Below are 23,858 nucleotides of genomic sequence, written 5' to 3' on the forward strand. Positions count from 1 at the left end.
GGAAACGACGCTTTTAACTTTACTTGTCTCCGAAGTCCCTTAAGAGGTGAAACTGAGTAAATTGACGTTAGCTGTTAGAAAACTAACGAAACCGGAGGATATTATATGAACGAACAGGTAAACGACAGCTATCCAATTCGTATTTATTGCAATCATCTTTTGAGATAATTATTACAGTGACATTAACGTCAGTCCGCTTGAAAAATGTAGCAAGCTTAACAACTGGAAGCTAGCCTAGTGTTAAATTACAACAGCTGTAACTGTTTTTGTTTTTCTTTTCAGCGGCTTGTTGCCAGAGATGGCGACCTCTCCCGACGTTTTCAAAGCCTCTACGGTGAAGGGCATGTCAAAGTATCCAGCCCTGCCCCCGATTGAAGGCGCGCAGCAGCAGGGAGAGGTTGGACAGGCCGCAGCAGCAAAGGAGCACACGATAACGTTAACGGTTCACAAGAAGCTGCTGAGGCACAGGAGGAGTAAAGTGCAGCAAGAGCAACTCCACAGAATATTGTATGTTTTCAGCTCAGCTATGACAGCTCTTTTGTCAGTACTTCAATGATAGCTACCTCTATCTGAGAATGGTCTAACTGAAAGTCCCCCCCCCCCCCTCCTCTTGTTCCTACAGTTCAATGTTTGAGCTTCACTGTGCAGAATGATGTATGTGCAGAGTTTGACACTGGAAGGCTGTTTTCATATTCATGTACTGATAGTGAGAAGTTTCTCTGTGCTAATTGAAAATCCAATTTTAAGGGGTGGGCCTACAAGCATGATTTGTGACATCAGAAATAGTTTGGAAGCCAATCTTTGTCCAATATTCAACTTAAAACAGTGCACACTGAAAATTTACTTTACAGGGAAGTAGGAAACATCTTGTGTCCTGCAGTTAAACTTTTCAAATGAAAAATATTTGCATATTCATATATATTTTTTAATGAGGTAGAAGGAGTAGTCATTTTAAGTAATTTAATGAGGTAATTATACATTTTTTCAAACATCAAACACAAATTATTATTCAAAGTAGAGTATTTATCTTAAAACGTGTCTGGAGGGGACCTTTAACTAAGTTAGGCAGTTAATCATTTTGTAGGTCATTTGGTTTCCTGCAATGTGTTGACTGAACTATTACAGGGTGTCGAGAGCAATGGAGGCCTACAGACAAAGCAAAGAGAGGAGAGCTGTGCACTGCGAGTCACCAGAGCCACAGTTACCATCTTCTGTAAGACATCAATCAATCAATCAATCTATCTATCTATCTATCTATCTATCTATCTATCTATCTATCTATCTATCTATCTATCCATACACACATTTTAAATATTAATATAGAAATAGTGCACAATATAATGTATGTTTCTGCTTTACAGATGCTTAGTGCGGAGCGGAGGCGAAGTGTAAGTTTACTTTTTAGTAATAAATTTGACTTATTAAGAGACTAAACCATATTTATCTGTGTGTAAAACCTGTCATATTTTATTTTGGCCACCTTTGCAGATGAACTACATGTTCTTGAAGCAGTGTGTAGAGAGCCGACCATTCACTCCAATCCAGCAGCAGTGGTTGGACTCCATAGTTACCCGAGTCCCGGCTAAACTTAAAGAGAGCCCTGAGACAAATAAACTACTGCAGGAGCTCTGCATGGAAGTCAGTGAAAACTTCCGCAGTGTGATTGTCAAGCACACAGGTATTACCAATTATTTGTGTACATGTCTATGCTTGCAGAGTAGATGTAGACTACAGATGAACCATGTCTCATTATGCCATATCTACTCATCAGTGGACACAGTACTAAGGAATCCACAAAATGAAGGAACTACCTCAGAAAAACAGACAGCGACTCAACCAAAGTGAGTGTCTAATGTACATAAATGATTAACACACAATAACCAAGTAGTTGTTAGTCTAGTTTTTCATGCCCTTTTGTAAAAAACATTTCCTGTCTTTTGTAGAGTTCTTGATTTCTCCCAACCTTGGCATGATACCTTTATCAGAAGCCGGAAGATGATAAAAACAAATCTGCATATTCTTCATCCGGTAATGCAGACTGTCTTGGATATTGGCTACATGACATTTTCTCCACTGGTCCTGGTAAATCTTTCAGCATGCAGGTAAGACACCATGAATGCATCACAGCACTGCTAAAATGAGCATATACTGTACCTGCAGTGAAGATATTTCATGTGTGGATTTGCTGAGGTTGCCTTTTGATTTATTTTGGTTCCTGTTGGTTCAGGGCTTCAGGACCCATGGACTGTAAGAGCCTACAGAACAAAATGGCGGTGGAGTGTAAGAGGACAGAAGAGCGCATCATGAATACCTGGCTTCCCAAAGTCATACACTTACTAACAAGTAAAGAAACACTGAAGGGAGTTAAAGAGGAGAAATTGGACTCCTTCTATGACTGTGCGTCCACCCTCATCTCCAATCAGGTGGGATTATTTTGACTTGATTTTGACTTGACAAGAGTCAGAATGAAGAATTTAGAGTTATTTGATTGATATATAAAAATATGTGATACATTTCCACATTGTAATTGACAATTTTTAGGTACTTAATTCATTATAGAATGTTTTTTATATACTTTAACATTGTTTGCATGTTCCTTCATTACCAATGTAGACTCATGGACATTTTTTTCTTTTCTAAATAAATAGTTGAAGTCCCTGCTTCAGACAAGCATAGAGGAGTTTGTCAGTCTTTTTGAGCCAAGCAATCACCACCGCTTGCCCCTCTTTCGTATGGCCTTAACATTTGATGATGAAAAGATGGAAATTTACCCCACCTTACAAGATCTGGAGGCAGCTGTTTTTGAAATTCTTAATGCCATCACAAATGCACTGCAGGTGAGGTTATGTATAATAGCCATTTCACAGAAAATGGCAACTTTATGTCACATTTTTCATGTAACAATTACTACAAAGTTCTTCCACACCAGAAAGTCTGATATGCACACTGTTGATCACTTGTGCTCACTTTATCTACAACACTTCAGACCATCATCAGGCACAATTATAAACTTTGAAATTTGCACAAATATCATTTTTTCCTGATGAAGGTCTGAAGACCGAAACATTGTAAATGTGAGTACAAGTGATTGACAATGTGCAGAATTTTTTGGCTCTCACACATTTTTCATGTAAATGTATTTTGAGCTAGTATTAATATCTATGGTATTGATCCACAGAAAGTACAGACAGTCCAGTCATGGTTGACACAGGCCACATCTTCGTTTGTGGATGCCAAGGTGGCTGATCACATCCTTGCTTGGGCTCAGATCACTGTAAAGACCGCTGTGCACAAGAATCTAGAGGAACCTGACAAACATTTCCAGAGTTATGGTGATGTTGCATAATCCACTCATTTCCTATCACCAACCCAATGATTTTAATTTATATTATTGCTGACTTTTCTGCTTTATATTGTAGTTGACAACTACGACTGGTTAGTCAATGGAACTGCACAAGCTCGATTGGAGAAGTTCATGGAAGAAGAGCACTCTTTTGATGAATATACTGAGGTGACAAATCAAAAAAGTTTAATTTATGCTGCATATGTTATAGACCTATTCTTTCCTTGTTATCAGTGTTTCACATGACTGTCAATGTGTAATCTGGCTGCTTTTTAAAGCAAGTGGAGGAGTTTCGTGCTCTGTCAAAGAAGATTATCAGCCTCCCAGCAAAAGCTCACTTCACAATGGTCCATCTGGACTGTGAAGAGCTGAAACAGGGGCTGGCTAACAAAGCCAAAAACTATGCTGAAATACTTCTGAAGAAACTGATAACCAGCCACCGTGCGCAAAATCTACAGTGAGTTAATACTTTCTTTTTAACAAGTGTCCCTCCCTATTTAAAAGGCTCACATTTTTATGTATGTGTAACCCTTTTTGTCTCTGTTCAAAGGATCTGCTCTGAATTTGAAACCATCAGAGAGAAAGCTCTGCAAGTACCAGAGAATACAGAGGACATGACCCAGATGAGAGATTACATAACTTTCATTAAGACAAAGGGTACTGCACAACTTAATGAAAAAATAAAGGTGACTGACCCGATTAATGGTTTACCTGTTGTACCTTACACAAAGGCATTTATATTGATTTCAGTTATCTTAAAATTTAACATAATTTACAACCATATTGTGTTCTGACAGGAAGCGTATTGCAGACTGATCTACCTCCTGGATGTCCACATTATTGAGCCAGAGGATCTAGAGCTTAATTCGACTGTCTTTCTCTGGCCACAGAAAATTCTTGATGTTTTTGAACTCAATGATGAGGTAATGCTCCAGTGTCTTCCTACAACTGTATATCATGGTTGTGTTTTTAAGGATGACCTGATTCTGGATAGTTATGTCATTTTCCAGGTGATGCAGAGTGCCAAGAAGAAAGGAGAGCAGGACCTCCTTGCTAAAAGAGAAAGATTGATGGTACAACTTGAAAAGTTGGGACGCAGGATAGAGGAGTTCCCACATTGCTCTGAGATGGATATGATGCAGCAGGTACAGTGTCATTTGTGCTTTCAGATTACCATAAAGGAACAGTTCAACATTTTGGGAAATACACTCTTTTGTCTGGAGTTAGATGAGAAGATCGTATCATCTCATATAACCCATCATAAAACCACAAATTGTTAATTTTAAATGTGATTTTTGTACGGATTAAATTAGTTAGTTAATTAGTGCGATTTAGAGGTACTTGTAGGTGGATTTTGTTCACTTCAGACAGAGCCAGGCTAGCTGTTTACCTCTGGTTCCAGTCTTTATGCTAAGCTAAGCTAACTGGCTGCTGGCTCTAGCTTCATATTGAACGAATAAATTTGAAAATGATATTAATCGTCTCATCTAACTCTCGGCAAGAAAATAAATAAGCATATTTCCCAAAATGTCAAAAATAGCTTTGACTTAAATAACTTATAAAGTATTAGGGCCATATAGTCATATTAAAATATGCTTTTAAAATGCTTGGCAGTGCCAGTTCAATGTAAGTAAAAATCTGAATTGTACAAGAGCATCATAAAGTGTAATTTTAGTTTGGTTTAGTTTTACTTTGTGGTTTTCTAGTGAGGCTATTACATCAAATGGAAATATTTTAGCTCTCCAGAGCATGATTTCCATGTAATTCAATCTGACATGTTTATTATACTTCAATAAAAAGACTGCATTATCTAATTTTCTGTTAAATAGCCACTGATTTGGATCATTGGCATAACAAGTTTAAAATTTAGACAAAGAGACAAGAGAAACATTCAGTAAATATAGTCCACGTTGCAGTTAGGAGATTTTAAATTTTGCCACTTCAATGGAGATGGAAAGCTTTGTTTTTTGGATCAGAACAAGAGCACTATTCAGGAGATATAACTGTCTTGTTGTCACTTTTTGGGCAGTATGTGGCGGATGTCAGAACAGTTCAGAAACTTCTCCAAGAGGCTGAGGAGACAATCGACTACATAAACAAAGAAGAGGCCTTTTACAATTGGGACCCAACATTTTACCCAGAAGTTGAGGTCATCAAAGAGAGCATTGAGCCGTACCAGAAGCTGTTTGGACTTGTATTGAATTGGCAGCGTACAGAGAACAGGTCTGACTTCACTTTGATGAGTGTTGTGTTTTAATTACAAAATTTGCCCTGATGACCTTTTATCTTCTATGTGTATAGATGGATGGATGGTTCCTTCCAGGACCTAAATGGCGAGAGCATGGAGGTAAAAGTGGATGAGTTCTTTAGGGAGATCTTTAAGATGCTGAAGCTTTTCCAACAGAAACAGAACAAGGCTGAGCAAGAGATGGAAAAGATTGCTGGCAAGACTAGGCAACGACCTGGTGAGGATGATCCAAGCAAGAGGGGGAGTCCCACAGTACTTTTGTGCTCCACTGTAATGGAGCAGATCAAAGAGTTCAAGGTATTGTATGTAAATATTATTTTAAAATGGGCTCAAGAATGAAGAATCATAGTCTTGTTGTTGCTGATGCTAAAACATTATGTGGAATGTGCTTGTGTCAACAGGACCATATCCCTGTAGTGTCCATCTTGTGTAATCCAGGTATCAGAGCTCGCCACTGGAACCAGATGTCAGAGATAGTGGGATATGATCTCACTCCTGACTCTGGTACTACACTACGCAAAGTTCTCAAACAAAACCTGGCTCCTTACCTGGAAGAGTTTGAGTCTATCAGCGCTGCTGCTAGTAAAGTGAGAAGTCTTAATATGTTGTGTTTGTCTTTACAGCATTTAAGAAAAACTTAAATACTAAGTCTACTTGTTGAATGCTACATATCCCCACTGTGTGTCTTTACAGGAGTTTTCCCTGGAGAAGGCTATGCAAACCATGGTGAATATTTGGGACAGTGTTTATTTCCACCATCAACCTTACAGGGAGACTGGAGTGTCCATCCTGACTGCTTTGGATGAGATTCAGACAATGCTAGATGACCAAATTGTGAAGACTCAGACTATGAGGGGCTCGCCATTCATCAAACCCTTTGAAAATGAGATCAGAGTTAGTTTCAAGTTTTGGAGAGTTTATTTACCAAATGATACTTATTAAATGCACAATACTTATAGCAAGTCCTGCAGAAATTTAACAGTTTGTTCTTTGATCTCAGCTATGGGAGGAGCGTCTGCTTCGTATCCAGGAAACAATAGATGAGTGGTTGAAGGTGCAGGCCCAGTGGCTTTACCTGGAGCCTATCTTCTCTTCTCAAGACATCATGCAGCAGATTCCAGAGGAGGGACGACTCTTCCAAACTGTAGACAAAAACTGGAAAGAGGTCATGAGGCACTGCGTCAAGGACCCTAAGGTAGTTGTCAGCAAAGGTTTATGGTGACCACATGGCTTCTGGTCCACTGGTGAAAATGTGTTTGCAAATTATTCTGAAATAAGAAATTCTAAAAGATAGACTGTTTGAGTTAACTGATGGATCTGTAACTGTAGATTTTGCCAGCAACCTCACTGCCTGGTTTGCTAGAGAAACTGAAAGATTCCAACATACTCCTTGATAGCATCATGAAAGGACTGAATGCCTATCTGGAAAAGAAGCGTCTCTTTTTTCCAAGGTAAACAAAACAATTTAGCAGTGTTTCTTGTATCCAGTTCTTTGTTAATATCATATATTTTGATACCTGCTGTGCTGCCGCTTGTTGCCGCCAGGTTCTTCTTTTTGTCCAATGATGAAATGTTGGAGATTCTGTCTGAGACCAAGGATCCACTGCGAGTACAGCCCCATCTGAAGAAGTGCTTTGAGGGTATTTCCAAACTAGACTTCCTACCCAATCTGGATATCCAGGTAACTCAGTTACATGTATTGTTATTGTTACATGACAGAATGGTTTATGGCTTTTACTAAACTGCATACTGTTCTTGCTCAGGCCATGTACAGTAGTGAAGGGGAGCGTGTTCAGCTAATCCAGCACATCTCCACATCTGAAGCCAAAGGAGCTGTGGAGAAGTGGCTGGTGCAGGTGGAGGATGTGATGCTCCGCAGTGTCAGAGATGTAGTAGCCCGTTCCAGGGTGGTGAGTTCACTGTTCTCATGGATCATACACTGCATCTGAACAATTTGAGGTTCCCCTTATGTGTGAATATAAATGTGAGTCGGTGGTTGAGTGTGGTTGTACTGACAGGCCTATGCTGAGACCCTGCGGAGCCAGTGGGTCAAGGAGTGGCCTGGGCAGGTGGTGCTCTGCACCTCTCAGATTTTCTGGACCTTGGAGGTGCATGAAGCCATCAGATCAGGAGCGGATGTAGGTTTTTAACTATTTTATGACCTAATAAAGATTTTGACATGTGCTGTACACAGTGATGGATTTTTATAGTATAGATGCACAGTGCAGTGATGTGTCTTTCTCCTGATTGACTGACCTAATTTCTTCTTTTGATGGACATGACACCTTAACAAAATCACCTTGGGAAAAATGAAAATAGTAATGTGCTTTTGTGTTGTCTTCTGTTGGTTTTCTGTTTTTTGTATCTCTTTTTTTTTTTTTTCTGTTTTGTCTTTTGTTTTTGTGACTTTTGTATTTTCTCGTTATGTTTTTCTTGTGCTGTTTTATGTTCGATTCTTCTTTTTGGTAATGTTTTGAAAATAGTAATTGTGCTTTTGTTCTCTGTAGGGTTTAAAGAACTACTATCAGCAGCTCCAGAAACAGCTGAATGACATTGTGGAGCTGGTGAGGGGGAAACTGCCCAAACAAACACGGACCACTTTGGGAGCGCTCGTCACAATTGATGTCCATGCCAGGGATGTGGTCATGGAGCTAATTGAGAAAGGTACGTCATAGCTTTGCTTCAGAAACAGCACCCCCAAAAAAGTTAAAAATGTCAAAAATAAAATAATATGTCTCCATTTATAACAGGAGTATCAAATGAAACAGACTTCCAATGGCTAGCCCAGCTTCGTTACTACTGGAGCAATGACAACGTTCGTGTTCGCATAATTAACTGTGATGTTAAGTACGCCTATGAGTACTTGGGGAACTCGCCACGTCTGGTCATCACCCCACTGACTGACAGATGCTACAGAACCCTGGTAAAAAACTGACAAAAAACCTCTAAACATGTTACTTTTTTATTGGAATACTGCTGATTGATCAGATATTCTCTTTGTTATAGATCGGGGCTTTCTACCTGCATTTGGGTGGTGCACCTGAGGGTCCAGCTGGAACAGGAAAGACCGAAACCACCAAAGATCTAGCCAAAGCTCTAGCTGTGCAGTGCGTGGTCTTCAACTGTTCTGACGGACTGGATTACCTCGCCATGGGCAAAGTAACACCAGCATGAAATGTCACATTTATATCATTAATTCTAATGCTGTAGTAATAAATGCACAAATATTGACATATATTCTGGTGCAATCTCTCAGTTTTTCAAAGGTCTGGCTTCATCTGGTGCGTGGGCATGCTTTGATGAGTTCAACCGAATTGAGCTGGAAGTGCTGTCTGTAGTGGCCCAGCAGGTTCTCTGCATCCAGAGGGCCATTGAATTGAATCTGGAGTACTTTGACTTCGAAGGGACCATGCTCAAACTCAACCCCAACTGTTTTGTGTCCATCACAATGAACCCAGGCTATGCAGGACGCTCAGAACTCCCTGATAACCTTAAGGTCTTTTACCAGTGAACACATACTGTATATTATCTGACATTGTGGGTTGAGATTGTCAGTTATGAAAAATATTGGCTGTAGATTAATATTATTACACAATGCAACTGTAAACATCTTAATGTGATATTAATGATGACATTAATCATTCCAATTGGCATTCCAACATCAAATTATACACTGTATATAATGTAACATAATAGAGGGAATAGAGGGAAGCATTGGCTGTAACACATTCATTTAATTTTCTTGTTTTTCTCTGTTCCTCAGGTGTTATTCCGAACAGTGGCCATGATGGTCCCCAACTATGCACTGATAGCAGAGATCTCTCTGTATTCATATGGATTCCTCAATGCCAAACCACTGTCAGTAAAGATTGTGATGACCTACAGACTCTGTTCAGAGCAGCTCTCCTCCCAGTCCCATTATGATTACGGCATGAGGGCTGTCAAAGCTGTACTTGTGGCTGCAGGAAACCTCAAGCTCAAGTATCCTGATGAGAATGAGGACATATTGGTATTTGTGCTGAAATTAATGCATTTGCTCAACATTAGTCTAAAGAGTATGTCTTAATTGTGAACTTCTCTGGTTTGTCAGTTGATTTGCAGTATTTGTCTGTTACCACTTTTTCCACATGTTGTAACATCGAGCTCCTGAGGTCCATAAAGGATGTGAATGAGCCCAAGTTTCTCTCCCATGATATTCCGCTGTTCAATGGAATCACCAGTGATTTGTTCCCAGGCATCTCCCTTCCTGAAGCTGACTATCAGGTCAGATATGCTGATTCCATTACTTATTCTTTTGTCCTTAATCTAACAATGCCTGCATATTTTAATATTGTTCTGTATATTACAATCTGTGTTTTTTTCATATCTTTGGCAGCTGTTCTTGGACGCTGCTACAGAGTGCTGTAAAAATCACAATGTACAACCAACACAGGTCTTCTTACAGAAGATGATCCAGACATATGAGATGATGATAGTCAGACATGGGTATTTTATATTTCAATTTCCATGTTACCATATTTTGAAATCTTACATGCCTTTTATTCAGTTATACAGTATATCACATTATTGGGACTTGGCTTGAAGTGGATCAAGATACTCTTTTTTTTATATCAGGTTCATGATGGTGGGAGAGCCTTTTGCAGGGAAAACCAAAGTGCTTCACGTTCTAGCTGACACTCTGACTGTCATGAATGAGAGAGGGTACAGTGAGGTGGAGAAGGTCATCTTCAGGACACTGAACCCAAAGTCCATCACCATGGGGCAGCTCTTTGGACAGTTTGATTTAGTTTCCCATGAGGTAGGCCTGTGCTTTGGATCCTTATGTATGAGTACTGTAGCACAGATCCTCTGTTAGACCTGGGACAACAGGTGGCAATTTCTTTCTCCTTTCACGTTCTTCTCATGTTTTCCTCATTATTAGTGGACAGATGGGATTGTGGCCAACACATTTCGTGAGTTTGCATCAGCTGAGACACCGGACCGTAAATGGGTGGTGTTTGATGGTCCCATAGATACACTGTGGATTGAGAGCATGAACACTGTGCTGGATGACAACAAAAAGGTACGTAATACACAATAAAAGCAATTGATATTTCATTGCAATATTTAATTGGTGCTCACATACTTGAGTAAGATCTTTATTGCTTTGCTCTTTCTGTACAGTTGTGCCTGATGAGTGGTGAGATTATCCAGATGTCCAATCAGATGAGTCTGATTTTTGAAGCAATGGATCTATCACAGGCCTCAGTAAGTTAGGTTTTTGGAGTGAAATAAATGATTTATTTGATTATCCCGTCTTTAAATTTAACAATTGCAAATTTTAATAAATCACCAATGTGGTCGAATAGATGTTGATAAACATTCAACTAGCCAATGAGAATTAACAACACATGCCAGGCTTGACTGACGGGATGTAATTGGACGTTGTAAAAACATTGTGTTTGGTTATTTTCTCCCAATGCAGCCTGCAACAGTCAGTCGATGTGGTATGATCTACATGGAACCGTCTCAGTTGGGCTGGGAGCCCTTAGTGATCTCCTGGATGAATAATCTTGCTGATGCTCTGCAAAGCCCGGACAACCACTCACTGCTGCTGGACCTCTTCCACTGGCTGCTGCCGCCTGCCCTCAGGATGCTACGTAAAAACTGCAGAGTAAGTGTTCTGGGGTAAGGCCCCAGAACAATCCAGACACAAATATCTGTAGAAAATGTAGAGGTAGAAGTTTACACTCATTTACATGTTAAGTATAGAGTTTTTGTAATGCTGGGTTATGGTTTTGTTTACAGGAAGTTGTTTCCACTAGCAACAGTAATACAGTGATGTCCTTATGTCGATTGTTTGAGATGCTGCTCACTGAACCTGTTAAGATGGAGTCTGGGAATAAAAATATTCGCACGTGGATCATGGTAAAAAGACTTAATCATTATATACTTTTGAATAATATAATATTCAATTTTTTTTGTATGATACCACCCCTTCTCTTTCTTTATGATTGCAGGCAGCCTTTGCCTTCTCCCTGGTGTGGTCTGTGGGTGGCAGCTGTGATGCAGACAGCAGAGAGAAGTTTAGTGACTTCTTCAGAGTGACTGTGTCAGGAAAGACAGAAGAATATCCGATCCCTGACACTGTGGGGAAATGGGAGTGTCCAATGGATGAGAAAGGGCTGGTGTATGACTATTTCTATGAGGTACTGTGCGATTATGTCACTAAGAGGTATTTCTCTTGTGTTTAAATTAGTAAATCACACTGTAATCTCTTGTACAGTTTAAAGGAAAAGGCAGATGGGTTCACTGGAATGATGGCATCAAAAATGTCAACCTGGGGGACAAGAACACCAAAGTGCAAGACATCATTGTTCCCACCATAGACACTGTTCGCTACACCTACCTCATGGACCTCTGCATCAACTATGGAGTGTTAGTATTCTAAGGGGTCACAGTGGCATTGATAAACACAAATATCAAAAGTGCTGATTGCCATAAATTATTGTAAATAAATTTCTAATGTATTTTAACAAATTCAATTTTTTGCTAGACATTGATTTTTCTGTTTCTCTGTTCAGGCCTCTACTATTTGTTGGTCCTACTGGCACTGGGAAGTCAGTGTATGTGAAGGAGAAGTTGATGAACAATCTGGACAAAGACCGCTATCTACCCTTCTTCATCAATTTTTCAGCCCGCACTAGTGCCAACCAAACCCAGGTCAGCATATAGGAATCATGGATTAAAGAGTGTCCTTGCAGGAATTTTTGTATTACTAGTAAAACATTATGTGATGTGATGATCTAAACAAACAAGAAAAGATAATGAAATTCATTTTCCTTTCTTTATTCTGTATTTTTTGCATCTTCCAGAATATCATCATGTCCAGGTTAGATAAGAGAAGGAAGGGAGTGTTTGGGCCGCCTGTGGGAAAGAAGTGTGTCATCTTTGTAGATGATATGAACATGCCTGCACTGGAACAGTTTGGAGCACAGCCTCCTGTGGAGCTTCTGCGGCAGTATATAGACCATGGAAACTGGTATGAACCATCCACTATAGATGCCAAAACAAAACAAAACAAAACAAGAGAGATATAATAAAGGAAGAGCAGTGAATTTACTGCATTAAAGAGACTTAAGCATTGTCCATTAAACAATCAGACCTTATCTGTTATGCTCTGGCAGGTACGATCTGAAGGATACATCCAAGATCACCCTGGTCGACCTCCAGCTCATTTCAGCTATGGGTCCCCCTGGTGGTGGGAGAAACGCTGTGACTTCTCGCTTCCTGCGGCACTTCAACATTTTTAGTATCAATGCCTTCAGTGATGACACCATGGTTCGCATCTTCTCCAGTGTGGTGGCCTTCTATCTCAAAAACAATGAATTCCCACCAGAATATTTCACTATTGGCAACCAAATAGTGACAGCTACAATGGAAGTGAGTCCCCTAAAGACCCACAGTGATGTCAGAATATAATCAGAATAAATACATTCTTTGGTGTGTCAAATGCTTTTTATCAATCATGTGTTGTCTTCTCCATTGCTTTCTGATCTTATGCTTTTAATTTGTAGGTGTATAAGAAAGCAATGGATAACTTGCTTCCTACTCCAGCCAAATCTCACTACACCTTCAACCTGCGGGACTTCTCACGTGTAATCCAAGGCTGCCTGCTGCTGAAGAAGCAGTCTCTGGAGAACAAACGCACTATGATACGCTTGTTTGTCCATGAGGTCTTCCGCGTCTACTATGACCGTCTGGTGGACGACAAAGATCGAGCATGGATCTTCCAGCTGATGAACCGCATCCTCAAAGATCATTTCAAAGAGTCCTTCGACCAGGTGTTTGATCACCTGATAAAAGGCAGTAAAGTAAGCAGAGATTCAGTTATATTTGCTGTGGTGTCATGTGTTTGAGAATGCAGGAAAAGCTGTTTTGGCCTGTCTTCCCTTTTAAGATTTGATTTTTTTTTTTTTTGATTCATTTTCTGTTAGCATATGAAACTTCCAAACAGTTGAAGTTTTTACACCTCGCTGATACAAAATACATATAAAATTATCAAGGAAAATCTATATTTATATATATATATATATATATGTTCTATATTTATTTGTTTTGTTCGTCCTTTCTCAGCTGGTTGAAGAAGACATGCGGAATCTACTGTTTGGTGACTACATGAATCCTGACCTGGAGGATGATGAGCGCTTGTATGCTGAGGTGCCCTCAATGGAAAGCTTTGCTCAGGTGGTGGAGTTGTGTCTTGATGAATATAACCAGATGCACAAGAATCGCATGAATCTCGTCATCTTCCGGTAAATGACTTTTATATTATAAAGGCAATTCAACTACATGCATAAAATGTGGAGTTATTGCACTTTATTAATTAGTAGACTTTTTGTTGTCATAAGAAAAATAAGATTTTAGACTTAATGTACAACTAAATGACTTTAACTTTCATGTGGTAAGTTAATGAAATGTGCTTTTTATGTTCAATTCAGTCTTTGCATGGAAACTTGATCACCTGATAAGAAAATTTATGCATTATGTAGGTATGTCCTGGAGCACCTGTCCCGTATCAGCCGTGTGTTGAAGCAGCCAGGAGGCAATGCCCTGCTAGTGGGAGTGGGAGGCAGCGGACGCCAGTCCATCACTCGTCTGGCCACATCCATGGCTCACATGACCATGTTCCAGCCTGAGATTTCTAAGAGCTACGGCATGATTGAGTGGAGAGATGACCTTAAGGTCAGCTTTACGGTTTAGAACAGACTTCTTGTAATTCTGAAGCATTACATGTATTTTTTCTCACACCATTTTGCTCTCTGTCTGTAATCCTTTTGATTTTTAAACTGTTGTGACAAATTTTAACATGGTCACAATACCTTGTCTTCATGCTTCTCCTTATACTACAGATGCTGTTGAAAAATGCCGGGGTGAAAGGTCAGAAGACAGTGTTCTTGCTAACAGACGCTCAGATCAAAGACGAGGCTTTTTTAGAAGACGTGGACAGTGTACTAAACACAGGGGAAGTGCCCAATCTGTTTGCCATAGATGAAAAACAAGAGATCATGGAGGTAGGTTATTACAAACTACATGTATACCCTTATAGAGCAATGTATACCTTATATAAAAGGCCATATCCATTTATACTTAATATTACTCTTACTTCATCTCTCTTTCTGCAGGCAGTACGTCCTGTCGCCCAGGCTGGTAATAAGAATTTGGAGTTGAGCCCTTTGACTCTGTTTGCCTTCTTTGTGGCTCGCTGTAGGGAGAACTTGCACATTGTTGTGGCCTTCAGTCCCATTGGAGACGCCTTTCGAAATCGCCTGCGCCAGTTTCCATCTCTTATCAACTGCTGTACCATTGACTGGTTCCAGGTACTAAACAGGCATTAAGACTGGCATGAGCACTTGTAGTTTGTTTTTTATCTAAAGTCAAATATACCACATATGCCAGACAAGGAAAATACTAAATTCTGTCTGTGCATGTATGTATCTGCATGCCTGTCAGTAACAGTTAGTCATCTGTGCTGTCTGGGCGAGAGATAACATCAAAAGAAATAAAAGGGAGAAGATATGACACATACAGTACCAGTCAAAAATTTTGACACACTTTCTCATTTAAGGGAATAGGAAAGTGTGTCCAAACTGTCGACTGATACTGTAGATTAGCTAATAGACACTATTCTTAACAGTGTCACCAGTCTCTCTTTGCAGGCTCTTGTCTTTGTCCCTATCCTCACTATCCTTTTCATCTCTCTGCCCTGACAGCCATGGCCAGAGGAGGCTCTTGAGCGGGTAGCCAACTCCTTCCTGGAGACGTTGGAGATGAGTGAAAATGAGAGGCAGGAGGTCATACCCATCTGCAAAACATTCCATACCTCTGCCAAACAGCTCTCACAGAAGTATGATGTGATTATTTATAACTTCTATATTCAAAGGTACAGTGAATTTATAATCCCTTAATTACACTGTTGTTGTCTTTGCAGATTCCTCTCTGAGCTAGGTCGACATAATTATGTGACACCCACATCCTATCTGGAGCTGATTGCAGCGTTTCGTCTGCTCCTCACTCAGAAAAGAGACACTGTCATGAAGGCAAAACAGAGGTATACCAATGGTCTGGATAAACTAGCCTTCGCTGAATCTCAGGTATATGCAATACCTTTTTTTTTTACCTGAGTTGTTTTGTATTTCACTAGTTTTTTATTAAATGATCAGTATACCTTTGCATAACTTATTGCAACAATCTCCCTCGTAGGTTGGTGAGATGAAAAAGGAACTAGTAGACTTACAGCCCAAACTGGAACAAGCAAAGATAGATAACACCAAAATGATGAAGGTGAATAAATTTCACATCTTCATTCAGCCTTAACATCAACCTAGAATATAAATACATACATTAAATATATATTATTTAATGTAATGACTTTCAGGTGATAGAAGTGGAGTCTGTGGAGGTGGAGGCCAAAAGTAAAGTTGTGCGTGTTGATGAGGAGGCAGCAACTATAAAAGCTAATGAGGCTCAGGCTCTGAAGAATGAGTGTGAGAGTGATTTGGCTGAGGCCATCCCTGCCCTGGAGGCTGCTCTCTCAGCCTTGAACACTTTGAAGGTGAGCACCCTTTAAACTGCACCGCTCCATTGTACCATGTTTTGCCACACAGATCAGTTTGCAGTTTTGACAGTTGAGTAAGTTGAGCTGTCTGTTTCGTTGCAGCCCTCTGATGTCACAATTGTGAAGTCGATGAAAAATCCCCCTTCAGGGGTGAAGCTGGTGATGGCAGCTGTGTGTGTGATGAAGGACATAAAGCCAGATAAGATAGCCGACCCTGCTGGGACTGGGAAAAAGGTTGGACTGTGGAAAAATATAACACTGCCAAAGCTTATCATACTAAAATATTTTAACATTACAAATTATAGTAATATCCTGATGAATAATTTTCTTTATCGTGTAGGTTTTTGACTACTGGGGTCCAAGCAAGAAGCTACTGGGTGATATGAACTTCTTACGAGATCTTAAAGAATATGACAAGGACAATATTCCTGTGAGTGTCAGGAAAACAATTTTTTTTATGTATTATTTTAAAAACACTTCCACTTTGCTCCCACTAACTCCTCTGTCTTTTAATTGCAGGTCCCTGTGATGCAAAAAATCCGTGGTGAATACATGAATAATCCTGACTTTGACCCCAGCATAGTGGCCAAGGCCTCCTCTGCAGCAGAGGGCCTGTGCAAGTGGATCAAAGCGATGGAGGTGTATGACAGGGTGGCAAAGGTGCAGTGTATCTAGCTTTGCGTAGACTTTTTATCTCTTGACTTGCCCTGTTGATATATGCATGCTGGCATCCACTTCTTTGTTCTCAACCACTCTGTGCTTTTAGGTTGTGGCTCCTAAGAAGGCCAATCTTGCAGAGGCCCAGGAGTCCCTGGCTGCTACCATGGCCCTGCTGGACCAGAAGAGAGGTGAGCTAAAGGAGGTCGAGGATCGTTTAGCTGCCCTTCAAAAAACCTTTGAGGAGAAGACAGAGGAGAAAGCCCAGCTGGAGTTCCAGGTGGATCTGTGTGCCAGGAAGTTGGAGAGGGCTGAGAAACTCATTGGTGGTCTGGGTGGAGAGAAGACCAGGTGATAAATATTATGTGGTTCATGATTTTCTGCAATTAAAAGAATTGCAATGTACCACTAACTGAAAAAGTATCTGTCCTTAGATGGTCAAAGGCAGCAGATGATCTGCAGAACACGTATGACAACCTAACTGGAGATGTTCTTATCTCCGCTGGTGTCATCGCCTACCTGGGTGCCTTCACTGCTGGCTTCAGACAGGACTGCACCAAGTTATGGACTAAACTCTGCCAAGTAACAGTCCTTTGGTTCTTTATTTAAAATTTTATGGTCACTCTCTTTGAATTCAGACATATTTAATTGCTTCTTATCTTTCTTTTCATCTACTCCAATATCTCTAGTCAAAGAACATTCCATCATCAGATGACTTCTCTCTCAGTAAGACCCTGGGAGATCCCATTAAGATTAGGGCCTGGAACATCGCAGGCCTTCCCAGTGACTCTTTCTCTATCGACAATGGTGTCATTGTCAGTAATTCACGTAGATGGTGAGTCTGTATTGCTTAAATATATTGGTTTAAAGTTAAATGTCTTATTAGTAACACATTTCTCAGAAATATTCATGTTTTGGTTAAATTTGAATAAAACTGGCAGCAAAGTTGCACAGTTCAGTCTAAAATGAATCTCATGTGTTCTTGTGTTTTTGTAGGCCCTTGATGATTGACCCTCAGGGCCAGGCCAACAAATGGGTGAAGAATTCAGAGAAAGACAACAACTTGAGTGTAATCAAGCTGACAGATGGGGACTACATGAGAACGTTGGAAAACTGTATTCAGTTTGGAACACCGTTGCTGCTGGAAAATGTGGGTGAGGAGCTGGACCCCTCCCTGGAACCACTGCTGCTCAAACAAACCTTCAAACAAGGTGCTGGGAATGTGAGATGGCTGCCAAAGGACCATCTGAGATTTGAATTCAAAACTTGTGAAAATTCAGAATTCTGAACTTTTGTTTCACCTAGGTGGTGTGGATTGCATCAGGCTGGGGGAGAGTGTGATTGAGTACTCCTGTGATTTTCGTTTCTACATCACCACTAAGCTGAGGAACCCACATTATCTACCGGAACTGGCCACCAAAGTGTCCCTGCTCAATTTTATGATTACCCCAGAGGGCTTAGAGGACCAGCTGCTCGGAATTGTGGTTGCCAAGGAGAGGTAGAGCTCATATAATCGTCATGTTGGTATCTCACTGAAATACTACTTGTCATTTTGGTAGAGCATTGTTTCTGCTTCATCTGCTCTACAGGCCAGAGCTGGAAGAGGAGAGAAATGCACTAATTTTGCAGTCAGCTGCAAACAAGAGGCAGCTAAAGGAAATTGAGGACAAGATCTTGGAGACACTCCAGTCATCTGAGGGAAATATCCTGGAGGATGAGAGTGCCATTCAGATTCTAGACTCTGCAAAGATCATGTCCAATGAGATTACTAAGAAACAACAGGTGTGCAATAAACACTAAAAATGAAATTTGGATTGTGAATGAGTCTGATATTTGATCATCTAACGTTCAACTGTTTCCATATTTCCAGATTGCAGAGAAGACAGAGATCAAAATAGCAGAGTCTAGAGAGGGTTACAGAGCCATTGCCAAGCACTCCTCCATCCTGTTCTTTAGTATTGCCGACCTGACTAACATAGACCCTATGTACCAGTACTCCCTCAGCTGGTTTGTCAACCTCTACATAAACTCTATCCACGACAGGTGAGTGACGCACATGAAGTTTAATCTGCAATGTCCCAGAGGAGGTAATGCATTGAGACAAATGCAAACTGCCTGGATTTTATGACTGTGCCCGATCACACGGGGATCACACATTTTTTCAAAGAGGAGGATTACGTAAAATATCTTCACTGACAGAACCCTGCAGACATATTAGTATAACAAATATAGACAGACAGCAACTCACTTTGCTTATTTGTTTTTTTTTCGTGTCAGGCTCAATTATTTTCAGAATTGCTGTCAGATCTAGAAGAGATGTGTGCCATTGTTCATCTTACACCAGGGTTGTATGGTACACAAGCTTAAATTGGTGTAATTTTTTCCAAATAATCCCTAATTTAACTTAAGTTATTTTCTGAAAAATCAAGCACATTCAGCAAGCTACACAGCATACATGCACATGATTAACAGTGGAGTGAGAACCAACTTATTCCTATACAGCAGCTTCTAGTGGAGGAGATCAAATGTAACCTTTTTTGTCATGTGGAGCCAGAGATGTGCCCTGCACACACAGAGAATATGCATTTTTTGTACTATAACATCACAAGTGCATATTTGACTAATGTGGAACTATCTAGTGGTGAGTGGAGGGTGGACCCTTTACTCAGCCTTTACTCAAAATTCAGCTAGACTTTGAAATCCTGAGTGAAACTAACTTCTTCACCCAGGGCTTCCTAACTGTTTATCTGAAACTTCCTATGTTTTGTCTTTTATTCAGTAACAAGTCCAAGATCCTGGAGAGGAGGCTTCGATACCTGATTGATCACTTCACCTTTAACCTGTACTGCAACGTATGTCGCTCTCTGTTTGAGAAGGACAAACTCCTCTTCTCCTTCCTCCTCTGCTGCAATCTACTCCTGTAAGTGTTAAAGCAGCTTGGGGATTTTGATTGACTGACTTAAGCTAGTAAAATCAGATTTAACCTTTTAACCAAGTTCTCATATGAAAATATGATGGATGAATTTGGTATTGTGATATTTTCTATTGATATACCATTCAGGGCAAAAGAGGAGATTGAATACTCTGACTTCATGTTCTTGATGACTGGAGGAGTGGGCCTGCAGAACACCATCGCTAACCCCGACCCCAGCTGGCTGCAGGACAAGAGCTGGGATGAGATCTGTCGAGCCAGTGAACTGCCTGGCTTACAGGGATTAAAGTAACGAGCATTATTCACTCGATCATTATAATTTAATGTTGGTCAATTGAGTTCATCAAAGTATTATTTATTCCACAGAGAAGCTTTCATCAAGAGCCCAGGAGACTTCAAGCCTATTTATGACAGCAAAGAGCCGTGCAACATTCCTCTGCCTGCACCATGGTGCGAACAGCTCAATGAACTGCAGAAGATGATCGTTGTCCGTGCTCTCAGGCCTGATAAGATGGTGCCAGCTGTGACTAAATATGTAACTGGCAAACTGGGGAAGAAATTTGTACAGCCCCCTCCCTTTGACCTGAGTAAGAGCTACCTGGACTCCAACTCCACCACCCCCCTGGTGTTTGTTCTGTCTCCAGGAGCAGATCCGATGGCTAGTAAGTTCTTCAGTACCAATGATTCAATGTCAAAGTTCCATGTAATGCTAACCCTGAAAATCATTAGAAATAACAATATCTCTCCACAGGCTTACTGAAATTTGCCAGTGACAAGAACATGAGTGGTACAAAGTTCCAGTCCATCTCTCTGGGGCAGGGCCAAGGTCCCATTGCTGCCAAAATGATATCCACAGCCATGCAAGATGGGACATGGGTGTGTTTGCAGAACTGTCACTTGGCTGTTTCCTGGATGTCCACCCTAGAGAAAATCTGTGAGGACTTAAGTCCTGCAACATGCCACCCAGACTTCCGCCTTTGGCTCACAAGCTACCCCTCATCCAAGGTAAAGCATAGTGCATTTGATTCTGAACATGTGCATAAATTAACAACTTTAAGCACCAAGATTGAGCTTTCATCTAATGATAAGACTATCATTAGATGAAAGCTCAAACTACTTCCTTTCTGATATCAGTTTCCAGTGACCATCCTGCAGAATGGGGTGAAAATGACAAACGAGCCTCCCACAGGACTTCGACTCAACCTACTACAGTCTTACTTGTCAGATCCTGTTTCTGACCCAAACTTCTTCAATAACTGCCCCGATAAGGAGCTGGTGAGTTGGGGAGAAACTTACATTTTGTATGTCGCAGGAATTTGCATTTATCTATTTAAATGATGTATCAAATGTCACAAATTCTCTCTAGCTAATTCTGACTCTTGGATTTCTCCACTAGATTTGGGAGAAACTCCTGTACGGACTGTGCTTCTTCCATGCTCTTGTTCAGGAGAGGAAGAAGTTTGGTCCACTGGGCTGGAATATTCCCTATGGCTTCAATGAGTCTGACCTACGTATAAGCATCAGACAGCTACAGGTATTCATTCAGGGTTTCAGCAGCCAAGCTCCTACCATCACCAAGAATCTAAAATGCATTTAATTTAATTTCTTTTCCTCTTTAGCTGTTTGTGAATGAATATGATGACGTTCCCTTTGAGGCCATAACGTATCTGACCGGGGAGTGCAACTATGGTGGTCGTGTGACAGATGACTGGGATAGGCGGCTCCTGATGACCATCTTAGCTGACTTCTATAACAAGGACGTCATCGAGAAACCTCGCTACCCTTTCTCACCTAGCGGCGAATACTTTGCCCCACCTAAATCTATCTATGAGGACTACATTGAATTTATCAAGGTAAAGCCACTTGAGATAACACATATCAAGAAGATTAATATGTATTTGTTTCTTTTTTCTATATAATGACTCCCACCTTTTATCATATTCTAGGAACTTCCATTCAGCCAGCACCCGGAGGTGTTTGGGATGCATGAAAATGTAGACATTTCTAAGGATCTGCAGCAGACCAAGCTGATGTTTGATTCACTGCTACTTACCCAGGGAGGAGGAGCTAAGGGAGGAGCTAGCTCCGGGAGTGACAATACCCTGTATGACATAGCGAATGACATCCTTACTAAGGTAGAAATTGATCAAACCTCCTCATCATTTAGCAATTTTTAAGACTGAAACAGAAATGCTTTTGTTTATCTTGTAAAATATATAAAGAACGTGTTATTATAGCTCTGAGGTAAAACATAATTTTAAGCTGTAGTATTATAAAGTATTAGATTAGTATTATTAGCAGTAGTAGTATTAGCATTAGTTGTGTTATTAGATTTTAGAACCCATTTTTAAAAGATTGAGTTTCATTACTGATGCAAATATAGCATCAGTAAAAGTGTATCTCTCCCGAAAAGAGGAAATTTGTGTTGATGTTTCGTTTACCTTGATTGTAACCTGTATGCACTTTCCCCCCAGCTTCCATCTAATTTTGACACAGAAGCAGCTCTCTCGAAGTTCCCGGTGCTCTACGAGGAGAGCATGAACACTGTGCTCGTCCAAGAGATGGAGCGCTACAACACGTATGGACAAACAGCTCAGTGCAGAACTTGAAAAAGTGCAACACATCATAACCTATCCTATATGACTGTACTGCTGTTTTTCCTTTCTCTTAGGCTGTGTAGTACGATCCGTTTGAGTCTACAGAACCTGCTGAAGGCCATCAAGGGTTTAGTGGTGATGGATGCAGAGCTGGAGGCAGTTGCAGGCAGTTTGATAGTGGGCAAGGTCCCAGAGAAATGGGCCAAGCGCTCTTACCCCAGCCTCAAGCCCTTGGGCAGCTACATTACTGACTTTCTCTCAAGGCTCAAGTTTTTGCAAGTGAGACTTGTTAATGTAAAAGAAATGTCTTGTATGCTTAAATTTAATTACTGTATGTAGGAGCTTTGTTGGGTTTTTTACTCCACTTATATTTTGCTTTTGCTTGTAGGATTGGTATGACACCAGTAAGCCCAATGTGTTCTGGCTGCCTGGCTTCTTCTTCACCCAGGCCTTCCTAACTGGGGCTATGCAGAACTACGCCAGGAAATATCATGTCCCCATTGATCTGCTAGGCTTTGATTTTGAGGTCAAGAGACACTTTGTAATCCCTCTTTCTCCACCTGAAAGAACTTCTGATCACTTATCTGTGATTTTTTTTTCATGATTTTATCTCACAGGTTCTTCCTATTGATGAGTCAGACACAGCGCCTGAAGATGGCGTTTACATTAGTGGATTGTTTCTTGATGGAGCTCGATGGGACAAAGGAAGGTAGAGGTTCATATGAGAGTTATTTTTGAATAATGTTTATGTCAATATAATAGTGAAGTGCAGGGAGACTTGATAAAACTTAACTATAGCTTGTCTCTCTGTCATCAGTGGAGTTCTGGCTGAGCAGAACCCCAAAGTCCTTTTTGACTTGGTGCCCATCATCTGGATAAAACCCAGTAAGTATTACCTTATTTTGCATAACAGCCACCACAGTAACCATTTCTCTGTAGATACACAAGACAAACTAACTGCCATTCATATTATCAGGTGTTTTTTGCATCCCCATGATTATAAACATGATGCTGTTATTCTCTTATTATTATGTCTCCATTTTCTTAACTCATACCTATTTTCTTTGTTTATTCTCCTGCTTCTTTGCCATACAGCTCAAAAGAAGAGCATCGATCAGCCTCAGAAACTCTATATTTGCCCTCTCTACAAGACCACTGAGAGGAAGGGCACCCTCTCTACTACAGGCCACTCCACCAATTTTGTCATTTCCATGATGTTGCCCACTGGCAGGCGCCCTCAACACTGGATCAAGCGTGGCGTAGCCATGCTCTGCCAGCTTGATGACTGAGATCAGACAGCACACTGTTGAAGACTCAAGCATTTTACTGTGACACATAAAACACTTTGATGTTCTTTTCTGATTATCTGTTCCTTAACAATGCAAAATTAAACATAATCACATCTGCTTGTGACCAACAAGGGAATATGTGTTTCAAAACTGTACATAGAGCATGAATGTGAACAGCTGTTTCTGATTATTTCG

The 23,858-nt window shown here is 40.5% G+C and overlaps 1 protein-coding gene across 1 annotated transcript; it reads left to right on the plus strand.

Annotated features, from left to right (window-relative positions):
• dnah12 (dynein, axonemal, heavy chain 12) lies at window positions 1-23,799 on the plus strand. Its single transcript, XM_044351515.1, has 74 exons — window positions 1-117; window positions 283-507; window positions 1,126-1,213; window positions 1,362-1,388; window positions 1,489-1,678; window positions 1,772-1,841; window positions 1,944-2,102; window positions 2,228-2,423; window positions 2,649-2,837; window positions 3,179-3,332; window positions 3,420-3,511; window positions 3,622-3,800; window positions 3,894-4,029; window positions 4,141-4,266; window positions 4,354-4,488; window positions 5,373-5,566; window positions 5,645-5,888; window positions 5,993-6,178; window positions 6,285-6,485; window positions 6,592-6,786; window positions 6,921-7,042; window positions 7,137-7,272; window positions 7,355-7,501; window positions 7,610-7,729; window positions 8,099-8,255; window positions 8,342-8,514; window positions 8,598-8,750; window positions 8,848-9,087; window positions 9,355-9,600; window positions 9,735-9,854; window positions 9,967-10,076; window positions 10,206-10,389; window positions 10,513-10,653; window positions 10,755-10,838; window positions 11,056-11,244; window positions 11,379-11,498; window positions 11,591-11,779; window positions 11,857-12,008; window positions 12,155-12,293; window positions 12,446-12,612; window positions 12,758-13,013; window positions 13,148-13,444; window positions 13,707-13,885; window positions 14,123-14,315; window positions 14,483-14,644; window positions 14,756-14,950; window positions 15,344-15,477; window positions 15,562-15,724; window positions 15,834-15,914; window positions 16,009-16,185; window positions 16,291-16,422; window positions 16,529-16,618; window positions 16,708-16,848; window positions 16,955-17,196; window positions 17,280-17,427; window positions 17,535-17,680; window positions 17,842-18,056; window positions 18,151-18,343; window positions 18,435-18,627; window positions 18,716-18,888; window positions 19,625-19,765; window positions 19,907-20,065; window positions 20,144-20,439; window positions 20,529-20,782; window positions 20,912-21,052; window positions 21,174-21,311; window positions 21,397-21,630; window positions 21,724-21,912; window positions 22,252-22,355; window positions 22,449-22,653; window positions 22,763-22,900; window positions 22,992-23,083; window positions 23,192-23,259; window positions 23,470-23,799. The coding sequence occupies exons 2-74, from the start codon at window positions 299-301 to the stop codon at window positions 23,661-23,663; spliced, it is 11,922 nt and encodes a 3,973-aa protein (XP_044207450.1). The 5' UTR covers window positions 1-117; window positions 283-298; the 3' UTR covers window positions 23,664-23,799.
• Window positions 23,800-23,858: the final 59 nt, after the last annotated feature.

This window comes from Thunnus albacares, chromosome 5 (assembly GCF_914725855.1).
Source record: "Thunnus albacares chromosome 5, fThuAlb1.1, whole genome shotgun sequence".
NCBI lineage: Eukaryota > Metazoa > Chordata > Actinopteri > Scombriformes > Scombridae > Thunnus > Thunnus albacares.

Coding starts and splice junctions, on each gene's coding strand:
- dnah12 (XM_044351515.1), top strand. CDS start 299: ATGGCGACCTCTCCCGACGTTTTCAAAGCCTCTACGGTGAAGGGCATG. Junction 9,088..9,354: donor AACTCCCTGATAACCTTAAG/GTCTTTTACCAG, acceptor TCTGTTCCTCAG/GTGTTATTCCGAACAGTGGC. Junction 11,499..11,590: donor ATATTCGCACGTGGATCATG/GTAAAAAGACTT, acceptor TTATGATTGCAG/GCAGCCTTTGCCTTCTCCCT.